The following is a 12,274-nucleotide window of genomic DNA, read 5'->3' as shown; positions in this document are numbered from 1 at the left end:
CAGTTCTGGACTTAAGGATCCTGGGCTACGTCAGCCATTTGCGACATTCTTGCAGTTGGATTTGTACCCTCTATTCACCCCTCCCCAAGATCAAAAGTACTTATGTACATATCCATACCTCCATATTTATGTATTTTGGTTGTTTGAAACTCTGTTCATTCAAATACCCTCAATATATCCTGAAAAATCAAAACAAACCAACCCAACTTCACCCCATAAAACCCTTCAAGACACCTATTTCCTTTAAAATTCCTATATTATTTTTTGGAGAATTCAGTAGTATTCTAAATATCTGGCCTGGTAAATTCACTTTATTAGAAGCAGCAAGGTCTAGTGGAAAGAGCACAGGTTAGGGAGTTGGAGAAGTGAGATCTAATCTTGGCTCCACCACAGTTCTGCTATGTGATCTCAGGCAAGTCACAACTCTCTGTGCCTCCATTCCCTCATCTGCAAAATGGGAATTCAAAACCTGTTCTCCCTCCTACTCAGACTGTGAGCCCATATGGGACCTTATTATCTTGTATCTATCCCAGAGTTTTGTACAGTGCTTGGCACATAGTAAGGGCTTAACAAATACTATTTATTATCATTATTATTATTCCAGAAGATTTTGAAGTAGGACAGGCTCCTGGAGTCAAATTTTATACTGCAAATTTTCCCCAGTTTGATGGAGAGTATTTAGTGAGAAGTGTACATGGGCAGAAATATTCCAAGATCCTACAGTAACAATAGAAGTGTTGCACACCCAACTCAGTCTCAATCATTACATCCCATAATGCATTCCAGCCTGTAATATGATACCTAGCAATGATTACTGAGTGCTTTGGATGCAATTAGTAGTTACAGAGGAAATAAAACACTTGATGTTTTCCCTCAATGGACTAAAGTTGGAAATCAGGCAACTGGAATTTACTCATATCTTCCAAATTTCCAATTTTTCATTTTTAGAAAAAATGGACATAACCTACTATGAAAAGGGAGGGGTAAAGTTCCCAAAGGAGCCAAGGACATTAAATGTAATTGTTGAAATTTCATGCTTTCATTCCATAAATTGCACTTGTGCATACTTTGCATCTGATGTTGCCATATTCATTCAATAGTATTTATTGAGCGCTTACTATGTGTAGAGCACTGTACTAAGCACCTGGAATGTACAATTCGGCAACAGATATGAAAAATACTCATATGAGAAATGAGTATCCAAAGCTGTGAAGATACCCCTGTTATTGGAACATGGAATGTGCGGTATATGAACCAGGGAAAGCTGGAAATAAGTCAAGAATGAAATGGACTGATTGAAGATCAACATCCTAGGAATAAGCAAACTGAAATAGACTGGTATTGGGCATTTCCAATTGAATGAGCACATCATCTACTACTCTGCCCAAGATGAAAAAGAAGAAATGGCGTAGTAGTAATTGTGACAAAGAAAATTTCTAAGACAGTTATGCGATATAATGCTGCCAATGACCAATTGATATCTGTTAGATTAAGAGGAAAACCATTCAATAAGACATACTTCGAGTGTTGGCCTCAGCAACAGATGCTGAGCAAGAAGAAATAGGTTTTGATGAAGTGCAGAGAGAGATTGATAAAAGCTGCAAGCAAAATGTGTTGATTATCACTGGGGATTGGAATGCAAAAATTGGAAATGGAATGGAAATGAAGGTTGCTGGAAATTATGGCCTTGGAAATCGGAATCAAGCTGGGAACCAGTTTACTGATTGCTATGAATCAAATGAGTCTTTTATTGCCAACACCTTCTTTACCCAACCTAAACCATTACTGTACACATGGACTTCACCAGATGGACAATAGAGAAATCAAATAGACTATATTAATTGTAGAAAAAGATGGAGGAGTTCTGTTTTGGCAGCAATAGAAGCTGACTGTGGAACAGATCATGAGCTGTTAATGGGTAAACTCAGGTTAAAACTTAGAAAGATCAATCATGCCTTAGAGCTCCCCTAAGGAACTATTAAAGGAACATGTAAAAAACAGATCTGAGGCACTTAATCTCACAGACAAGGAGCCAGAGAAAATGTGGATGGAGATTAAAAATGTCATCAAGGAAGAAAGTGGCACAGTATGGTTAAAGGTCAGGAAGCAGAAAAAGCCAAAATGGATGTCAAACATAACTCTGGAAGTAGCTAGAAAAAGGAGGGAAGCAAAAATCAGAGGACAAAAAAACCTCTTTAAAGAACTTAGCCAAGAATTCCAGTGCTCTGCCAGGAAGACAAACAAGAATATTATAACAGCATATGTTCATTCATTCATTCATTCATTCATTCATTCGTATTTATTGAGCTCTTACTGCATACTGAGCACTGTTCTAAGCACTTGGGAAAGTACAATGAAGCAATAAAGAGAGACAATCCATGCTCACAATGAGCTCACAGTTGGGTTGGGGGGGAGATAGACATCAACATAAATACAATTACAAAAACATGCAAAGAAATGAAGTCAATAACAAATGTGGGCGACAAGATCACTATTTCAGAAGATTAAGGAAATTAAGGGAACATTTCGTCCTTGTATTGGTTTTGTCAGAAGCATAGATGGTCTAGTGATAAATAATGTGAGTAGAATCAAGAAGAGATGGAAGGAATACACACAGGAACTATACCAGAAAGACAGCAATATACAAGAATTATTTGAAGAAGTTCCTATTGAATTTGAATTACACTGTCGTGCCAAAAGTAAGGTACCTGGCTTTGTTTGGCTTCCTACTGTGGTATTTCAGGCAGCTGGAGAGGAATCAGTTAAAGTTCTTACCATATTACATCAACAGGTATGGCCTACCACTCAATTGCCATCTGATTGGAAGAGATCAGTTTATCTTCCAATCCTGAAGAAAGGAGATACAACTAAATGCAACAATTATCATACAGTTTCCTTGATCTCACATGCCAGCAAGATATTGTTAAAAGTTATACAGCATTGAATGGAGACCTACATGCCCGATGCTCAAGCAGGATTCTGGAAAGGACGAGGGATGTGAGATATTATTGTTGATGTCCGTTGGATAATTGAAAGGACAAGAGAATAGCAGGATGTGCTTTATTGATTATAGTAAGGCCTTTGACTGTGTGGATCACGAAAAACTCTGGAGCATATTAAGGAAAATGGGTGAGCCTATCCATTTAATTGCATTAATATGGAACCTGTATGCTGAACGGGAGGCTACAATAAGAGCAGAACATGGAGAAACAAATTGGTTTCCCATTAGAAAGGGTGTAAGACCAGGATGTATCTTATTGCCTTATCTGTTCATCCCTTATACCAAATACATAATGAGAGAAGCCTGATTGGATGAAGACGAACGGGGAGTAGAGATTGGAGGAAGGAATATAAACAATCTTCGTTATGCTGATGATACTACCCTACTAGCAGAAAGTCAAGAATATTTGAAGGGATTATTATTAAAAATTAAGGAACAGAGCAAAATATGGGCCTACATTTGAATATTCAGAAAACAAAGATCAAGACAACTGGAAGTTTTAACACATTTGTAGTGGATGGAGAGAAGTTTGAAATAGTTTCAATTTTTCTCTTCTGGAATCAATAATGAATAATAAAGGAACTAATAGTCAAGAAATACCCTGAAGATTAATGTTAGGAAGACTTATTATGAAGAGCCTGGAAAAAGTCGTAACGTGCTGATGTAACAGCCACAAAAATAAAAACTGTCAGTTTTCTGGTGTTTCCAGTGACAATGTCTGGATCTGAAAGCTGGAGAGTGACAAAACAGGATAAAAAGAGCAATGATTCTTTTGAAATGTGGTGTTGGAGAAGGCTTGTGCGAATACCATGGATTGCCTGAAAAGCAAACCAATGGATTTTGGAGCAAATTAAGCTAAAGTGGTCTTTGGAAGGCCAAATGATTCAACTTAGATGAGCATATTTTGGACAAATAATCAGGAGTACTAATTCTCTAGAGAAGACACAAATGCTAGGAAGAGTCCAGGGAAAATATTGAAGAGCAGACCAGCAGCTAGATGGATAGAGACCATAACAATGAACACGGAAGAACCGTTAAAAAGGTTACGGATTATGGGGGAAGACAGGATGTTCTGGAGAAAATGTATCCATAGTGTCGCACAAAGCAGAAACGACTCAACAGCACTTGGTAATAATAATACTTTACATCAGTCAAGCAATAGTATTTTACTGAGCACCACTTCCTCTGTGCAGAGCACTATACTAAGCATTTCAATCATTCATTTATTCACTGCCCATAACGAGCTTGGCAGGGTATAATGTAACAGAACTGGTAGAGACATCTCCAGCCCACAAGGAACTTACAGCTTAGAGAGGAACACACAAAATGGAGTATCATAAAAATATATTCCTTCAATCACGTGGGGAGAAAATGTATTTATACTTACCTTGATTTTTATCAATTTCTGTCATACAATGGGCAAGGGAAAAATCCCACAAATTTATTTTTATTCAATTTTCAGTTCTGACATTTGTCTTCTATTCAGAACTATTTCTTCAGTCCTCCTATTCCGTGTTTCAACAAGAAGCATACTAACCTAGGAGGTGGCTTTCCTTTGGCTTCACATTGGATCACAATATTCTCTCGAGGGTCAATCACATAATCTTTTGGAGACTGATGAGTGATGGTTGGAGGCTGCAGTACTTCATTAACAAATGCAAAGAAATTAATACAATTTTTATGAAAGAAATATCAGAACTTTTTACATAACAAAGGCAGCAAATTTGCTCTAAACTAAAAAGCAATAAAGACAGATAACATTGGTTTATAAAATAAGAAATCCAATTTCTTCCTCCCTATGACAGAGAGAAGTTTATTTTCCTGTGGCTCAGGCTGAAAAGCATAGTAAAACATGTCCGGTGAACTTAGTTCTACCTTGTTTTGAAGGATGTCTAATTCATCTCTGAGTGGCTGCGTGGGACCACAGAATTAACCCACATCCTCCTAAACTTTTCATACAGGAAGCATCACTGCCATAGAATTTAAGATTTCTGCCATCATATGCTTTGACAATAATGAGGACCTTTGGATGGTAATGAAGAAGCTTCCACTACCTGAATTTGCTTGCTAATATAAGGCACAATTCAAATGACATTAGAAAAATTTAATTGGAAATATTTATCCTAAATGTGACCCAGTTAAAAATGTCTAACTGAAGGTAGATTAATAAGGCTAGGATTATTTGATTCTAAAGTAAAAATAAAATAGAAGAGTAATATATACTATGTATAACACTAGGAAAATTCCCGTTCCATGATAAAAATATGTCTCTGGCTCTCTGATATTGTAATCATATGTTTGAACCTCTATTTTTTTAAGTTTCTGTCCCTCAGACTTGGTGCCCCTCAGTGTACTTTCCCATGCATGTATGATTACATGTTTGGCTATATTTGTCTCAGGATGTATTTGTGGCTTCCTACATGTGCACTTTTTCATGTGTCCATATTGTGTGTACCTGCAAGTGGCATCTTGTTTTGTGTGCTAGAGAAGGGAGTAAAGAAACACAGGTTCTAATCCCACCAGACCAACTAATCAATCAATCATATTTATTGATTGCTTACTGTGTGCAGAGGACTGTACTAAGGAGCTTGGGAGAGTATGATATAACAGAGTTGGTAGATACATTCCCTTCCCTCAATAAGTGTACAGTCTAGAGGGGAGACAGACATTAATACAAATAAATAAATTATGGATATGTACATATGTGCTGTGGGGCTGAGGGAGGAATGAATAGAGGGCATAAATCCAAATGCAAGGGTGATACAGAAGGGAGTGGGAAAAGAGGAAATGAAGGCCTAGTTGGGAAAGTCTTTTGAAGAAGATGTACCTTCAATAAGACTCTGAGTGACAGTCTGACAGATTTGAAGAGGGAGGGTGTTCCACAACAAAGGCAGGATGTGGGTAAGAGGTTGGCAGTAAGAGACGAGATTGAAGTACAGAAAGTAAGCTAGCATTACAGAAGTGAAGAATGTGGGCTGGGTTGAAGTAGGAAAGTATCTTGGTAAAATAGGAGTGAGCAGGGTGATTGAATGTTTTAAAGTCGATGGTAAGGAGTTTCTGTTTGATGTGGACGTGGATGTGGATGGGCAATCACTGGAGGTTCTTGAAGAGTGGGGAAACATGGACTGAATGTTTTCCTAGAAAAATGATCTGAGTAGCAGAGTGTAGTATGTACTGGAGTTGGGAGAGAGAAGACTGAGAAGTCAGCATCCTTGTTGATGCAGTAATCAAGGCAAGATAAGTGCTTGGATTAACATAGTAGCAGTTTATATGAAGAGGAAAAGGAGGATTTTAGCACTGTTATCAAGTTTGAACTGACAAATTGAATAGTACAGTGCTCTGCATACAGTAAGCACTCATTAAACACAGTTGAATGAATTCATGAATATGTGGGTTGAATGAGATTTCTCCATCCTTATTGACTCCCGTGCCCATTGCCTTCACCAGTTTTTTCAGACATTTAACTCCCTCCTCAAACTTCCGTCCCATTGTTTCCCCCAATCTCTTGCTCCTAATGACCTTGCCAAACACTTTATTGAGAAAACTGAAACCATCATGTGTGATCTCCCTAAAATCTCCCCTCCGCTTCAGCCCCTTCTTCCTTCTGTCCCTTCTTAAAAGCTCCATCTTCTCCAGCAGGAACTTTAGAGGAGATCTCTGACCTTCTCTCAAAATCTACCCCCTCCACTTTCTCTTCCTACCCCATCCCTTTCCACCTTATGGAAGCATTTGCCCCCTCCCTTCTTCTCTTCCTGACCGCCATCTTCAACTCTTCACTCGCCAGTGGTTTTTCCACCCTGTTTTCAAACACTCATGTCTGTTTATATTAAAAAAAAAACCTCGTTGACCCCATGGCTCCCTCCAGTTATTGCCCCATCTCCCTCCTACCATTCCTCTCCAGAGCGAGTTGTCTACAACTGCTGTTTCCAGTTCCACTCCATTAATTCTCACCTTGACCCCGTCCAATCTGGCTTCTGTCCTTTTCTCTCCACAGAAACTGCCCTCTCAAAGTTCACCAATGATATCCTTCTTGCCAAATCCAACAGCCCCTACTCCATCCTAATCCTATAGTAGGAGATTAGTGAGGTGAGGTAGGATGGGGCAAGCTGCTTTAAAGCCAATGGTAAGGAGGTACTGTTTGATGTGGAGGTGGATGGGCAGACACTGGAGGTTCTTGAGGAGTGGGGAGACAGGATGAACATTTTTTTGGACAAATGATCCATGCTGCAGAGTGAAGTATGGATTGGAGTGGGGAGAGACAGGAGGCTGGGAAGTCAGCGAGGAGATAGATGCACTAGTCAAGGGGGGATAGGATAAGTGCTCAGATCAGCATGGTAGAAGTTTTGGATGTACATTCACAAACATGCATAATTAGAAATATCTGTATGATTGTCTTTCCCATCAGAATGTAAGCTCCGTGAATGTACCACTTTTCTGTTGCACACTCATATGCTTAGTAGAGTGCATTATTACTACTATTACTATTGTTATAACCAATTCTTTCATGCAAGTTTTCAATCTCACTGTTCAAGAAAAACCCTCAGTGCAAAAGCTAGTCCGTCATAGTCAAAGGGAGACTCCATCATAATCATCATAATCAATCTCTACTTAGCCAAATTCAGTAACCTGGTCAGCTGCTTCAGCAGTAGCTGTTGAATCATAGAGAAACATAATTCTTAAAACAAGTAAGTGATTTTACTGAGTGTGCTGACTTTTGATTTTTGTGTACAGCATGGGTTATGACTCATTTCCTTCTTTAAATGTTGTCATCATCATGACAAATAAGACCAGGAATTCTCCATTCATTACAATTACGAGGATCAGTGGAATTCCTACCTGAATAAACAGTACTTTTTATCAATTCTATATGCAAAATTTAAAAATACTACATTTAAAGGAGTGTGAAATATATGTATCTATTCTTGCAGATCATAAATTTTTTCTCAAAGAAAAATTTAAACATTTAAAGCCAAATTTTCATCTTTTCTAAACTCTGAAGATTTCTTCAGCTACCTCAGTGGTGATTTATATCTTCTACTTTAAAGACCAAATCAGTGCAAGAAAAAGAAAACAGCTGCAGTGTTCCTTCAAACAAAGACATTGATAGTTGGCTTAAATTCTTCCACTTTGGAAAGGATGGTGAAGAGCTCTGTCCGATGGCATGGGACAACACCTAAAACACCCTCCCACGTTCCTCACTCTCCCTTAGTCTAACTATATCCTCCCTTCAAAATATGAGAGAACTAAGTTCAATAATATATGTTTCAAGCATGTAGCCACAGCAAACACACATGCACAAGAACTGCCAAAGCCAGAGTTTTAGTAATATGCTCCTTGCTTCAGCATCACAAAGGTTTAATAAACAAAACAGCAGCAAATTACATTTTCACTATTGCTCATAGGTGAAAACTTACATTCTTCAAGAAGTTTTGCTTTTCCCCCATCAGTAACAGCAGATGAGAAGGATTAAAGAAAAGCTGTTGTTAGTAAAAAGAATGTAGTAACCTAAAAGATGGAGGGAGGGTTTTGGAAATTGGATTTTAACATAAAAAGACTGCCAGCCAGTGTGGCTCTGTGAGAGAGAGAAATCTTGGTCAGAAGAATGCAGTCCATCTTTCCTCGGACAAAACAAAGCAAAACAAAACCGCCCTTATGGGGACAAGAGCAAGGGATTCCATTCCCCAGGCACTGTTCTAAGTAAGAATTCATTTTCCAGTTAAATATAGCTGAACCATTCAGTTCATCTGGATTATCACAAACTGAGCTGTCCATAATCTAATCAAAGGCACGGCTATATGCAAGGTGACATTAACAGAAAATTTCAGATGGGTAAAAATTTCCCCTGCAAGACAATATTTGATCAAAGGGGAAGGCCTGAAATCAACTTATAGTTAAATTTATCTGTCAATAATATACTTTTCCACATTACATTCAATTCATTTACTTCTTTGATGAATGGAAACTACTTTTTAGCCTTTCTAAATCAGTAGAACATACTTTAATCAAGGATGCTAGAGGACTAGTCCCGTGAGCTCAGTACAAGAGCAATGTTTTCCGCCTGTGGATCATTTAGGTCCCTTGTCTTTCCTTCTTCTTCCTCCTACTTCCAGTTTTTGATCATATCTTCCATTTCTCCCCAACCTCCCCAACTAGGAACACATCAAGGATGGAAAAAGAGGAACCCAATGGGATGCTTATTTTAGTCCATGTGGTGAGCAGCACTTGCAATGGTTGGCTGGATCAGAAGGTTTAAATTTATAGGTGTTTTGCATCTTATCTTAATTCAGTCTATTCACCATTAGCACAGAAGAGTGAGACAGCCGTAGGTGGTTGTTTCCTCAGCATAGTGAAGAGCTAGACTCCTTTCAGTCCATGGAAGAACAACAGTTTTTAGCTCCTTTGCTTTTAGAAGGAGCCCTGGGAACACACTGTCCTGGGATCTTTTTTTTGCTGAAATGAATATCCCCCTGGAAAATCTTTGAAAAGAAGAAGGGAAAGCACTGGGCCCTCACTTTATTTTGGAACAAGGTGAGGAAAAGAGAGTGAAGGTGGGGACATCAGAGGTTTCTTCCTCCTCCAACTCTTCACTGCCTTCAAATCGCGCCCTCAATGTCCCTCCTGCCTCTAGAGTTTCTCAGTTGTGTTTTCAGGATAATTTTGCAGTTTGAGGCCTGGGGTCTTGGGAACTACCTCTCCATAACAAATATATGATCCTTTTTCTTCTGTTTAATTATGAGCTGACTCCTCGCAGGTATATTTGAAGATAACAAATCAATAAGTCATCTATCAAAAAGTTTTTTCCTAAAACACTTACAATATTATGAAACCTAAACCCTGGAAACTTAAATAAAATGCAGTTGAAAGTGTCACCCTTTGACTTCTAGAGCTCATGGTTTTGCTCCAGAAGAAAGGTAATAAAACATTTGTGCGTATGATATGAATTGGCTGTTCTCTCTTTTAGGAATTGGAAGCACTAACTAACTTGGGGTCCTGTGTCCCCTCAGGATCCTTCCCTTTTCCAGATCAGAGCACTGATGGCAATTTGAATCCTCTCAGTCTCGGATCATTGAGGAGGCAATCAGTAGAATCATGCAAAAGGATCCCCTTGGGGACGACCGGACTGGAAGGTCACTGAAAGCCAGGCAGCCCAAACTCCTCCTCACCAAGTGAGTCTTGTCCAGCAGGATGGGAATGATTATTTGGATCACATATCTGCAGTCTGGTAAGTCTTTAAACACAATATGATGAAAGTGGAAGCATCAACTCTTTCTGATTAGTTCTACAAAGTTACACAGACTATTTTCCATTCATAATCTTCAAAGCGTCTTTCAATACTGGGAATTTCTGACTGTCCAAGTCAACAGCTTTAATAGGATAATACTTACGATCAAGGGGTACCTCCAGTGAACTCATCATCTGGCACAGGAAGAGAATCAAGAGAGCTCTGCCTGTGGATAAGCTCTTCATTTTCGGCATTTTAAGCTGCATTAGCTAACTCCTGCTGAGAAGTGCCAATGGAATTTTCTTTTCTTCCTTCCCAAACAGATTTGTCTGTAATGTTTAAATAACTATCACAAAGAACCTAGGGGAAAGGGATGATAAAATAATGATAATAATGGTTAGCAAATGGAATGAGTGGTATTCTGAAGCAAATGCAATCAGTTCTGAATTATATATGAAACCTAAAGCAATTGAGATTTTAAATATTTGATTCATCTGAACTGAATTTTAATAAATTACTCTGTCCATCATCAATGCACACTGAAATAGTATCTAAACTATTGTATAAAACTCAATCCCTCTGCAAACATTACTTCACTAAAATATTTGTAGGTATGTTTAGGTCCATAGTCTCTTACTGTATCTTTATGTTTTAAGCAGAAAGATATGGTAGTTAGCAGCACATCAACAGGTGAGGAGAGGAAATCAATCAATCAATTTACTGAGTGCTGTGTGCAGAGCACTGTACTAAGTACTTGGGAAAGTACAATACAATAGAGCTGGTAGACATATTCCTTGCCCACAAGAAGCTTACAATCTAATAACAATAATAATAATAATTGTGGTATTTTTTAAGTGCTCACTATGTGCCAGGCACTCTACTAAGTGCTGGGGTGGATACAGGCAAGTCGGGGTGGACCCAATCCCTGTCCCACACAGGGCTCACAATCTTCATCCTCATTTTACAGATGATGTAACTGAGGCACAGAGAAGTGAAGTGATTTGCCCAGGGCCACAGAGCAGACAAGTGGCGGAGCCAGATTTCAAACCCATGACCTTTTGACTCCCAGGTCCATGATCTATGCAGTCTAGAGGGAGTGACAGACATTAAATGAAGAAGTGTTGTGGGGCTGAGGGTGGGGTGAATATCAAGTGTTTAAAGGGTTTGGATCTGAGTGCATAAGAGATCCAGAAGGGAGTGGGAGTAGGAGACAAAGAGGGCTTATTCATGGAAGGCCTTTTGGAGGGGATGTGATGAGAAGCAGCGTGGCTTAGTGGAAAGGGCACGGGCTAGAGGGTCAGAGGTCGTGGGTTCTAATCTTGGCTCTACCACTTATTAGCTGTGTGACTTTGGGCAACTCACTTAACTTTTCTGGGCCTCAGTTACCTCAACTGTAAAATGGGGATTAAGACTGTGAGCCCCATGTGGGACAACCTGATTTCTTTATAATAATAGTAATAATAATGATGATGATGTTGGCATTTGTTAAGCGCTTACTATATGCCAAGCACTGTTCTAAGCGCTGGGGTAGATACAGGGTAATCAGGTTGTCCCTCTTGGGGCTCACAGTCTTAATCCCCATTTTACAGATGAGGTAACTGAGGCACCAAGAAGTCAAGTGACTTACCCAAAGTCACACAGCTGACAGGTGGCAGAGCTGGGATTAAAACCCACGACCTCTGACTCCTAAGCCTGTGCTCTTTCCACTGAGCCATGCTGCTTCTCTATTTACCCCAGCAAGTAGAACAGTGCTTTACACATAGTAAATGCTTAACAAATATCATTAGAGAAGCAGCGTGGCTTAGTGGGAAAAGCAAGTGCTTAGAAGTCAAAGGTTACGGGTTCTAATACAGGCTCTTCCACTTGTCAGCTGTGTGACTTTGGGAAAGTCACTTAACTTCTCTGGGCCTCAGTTACCTCATCTCTAAAATGGGGTTTAAGAATGTGAGCCCCACGGGGGACAACCTGATTACCTTGTATCTACCCCAGCACTTAGAACAGAGCTTGGCACATAGTAAGTGTTTAACAAATACCACCATTATTATTATTAT

The 12,274-nt window shown here is 39.2% G+C and overlaps 1 protein-coding gene across 47 annotated transcripts in view; it reads right to left on the bottom strand.

Moving 5' to 3' along the window:
• Nucleotides 1–12,274, bottom strand: part of NRCAM (neuronal cell adhesion molecule) — a 192,285-nt gene that overhangs the window by 108,927 nt on the left and 71,084 nt on the right. For 38 of the 47 annotated variants that reach the window (XR_005660488.1, XR_005660489.1, XM_039913311.1 and 35 more), the window contains 3 exons: nucleotides 10,387–10,583; nucleotides 8,416–8,433; nucleotides 4,539–4,644 (listed from right to left, as the gene is read on the bottom strand). Coding sequence is in view for 45 of the 47 variants with exons in the window: in XM_039913311.1 (XP_039769245.1) it covers nucleotides 4,539–4,644; nucleotides 8,416–8,433; nucleotides 10,387–10,489 (227 nt within the window). In the remaining 2 variants the exon portion in view is untranslated. The remainder of the gene's footprint in view (nucleotides 1–4,538; nucleotides 4,645–8,415; nucleotides 8,434–10,386; nucleotides 10,584–12,274) is intronic. The other 9 variants (XM_029073107.2, XM_029073119.2, XM_039913333.1 and 6 more) reach the window with 1 other exon arrangement.

Source organism: Ornithorhynchus anatinus, chromosome 10 (genome assembly GCF_004115215.2).
Source record: "Ornithorhynchus anatinus isolate Pmale09 chromosome 10, mOrnAna1.pri.v4, whole genome shotgun sequence".
In the NCBI taxonomy this organism is placed as follows: domain Eukaryota; kingdom Metazoa; phylum Chordata; class Mammalia; order Monotremata; family Ornithorhynchidae; genus Ornithorhynchus; species Ornithorhynchus anatinus.
The sequence above is the reverse complement of the archived record's forward strand: the minus strand, read 5'-3'. Positions and strand labels throughout refer to the sequence as shown.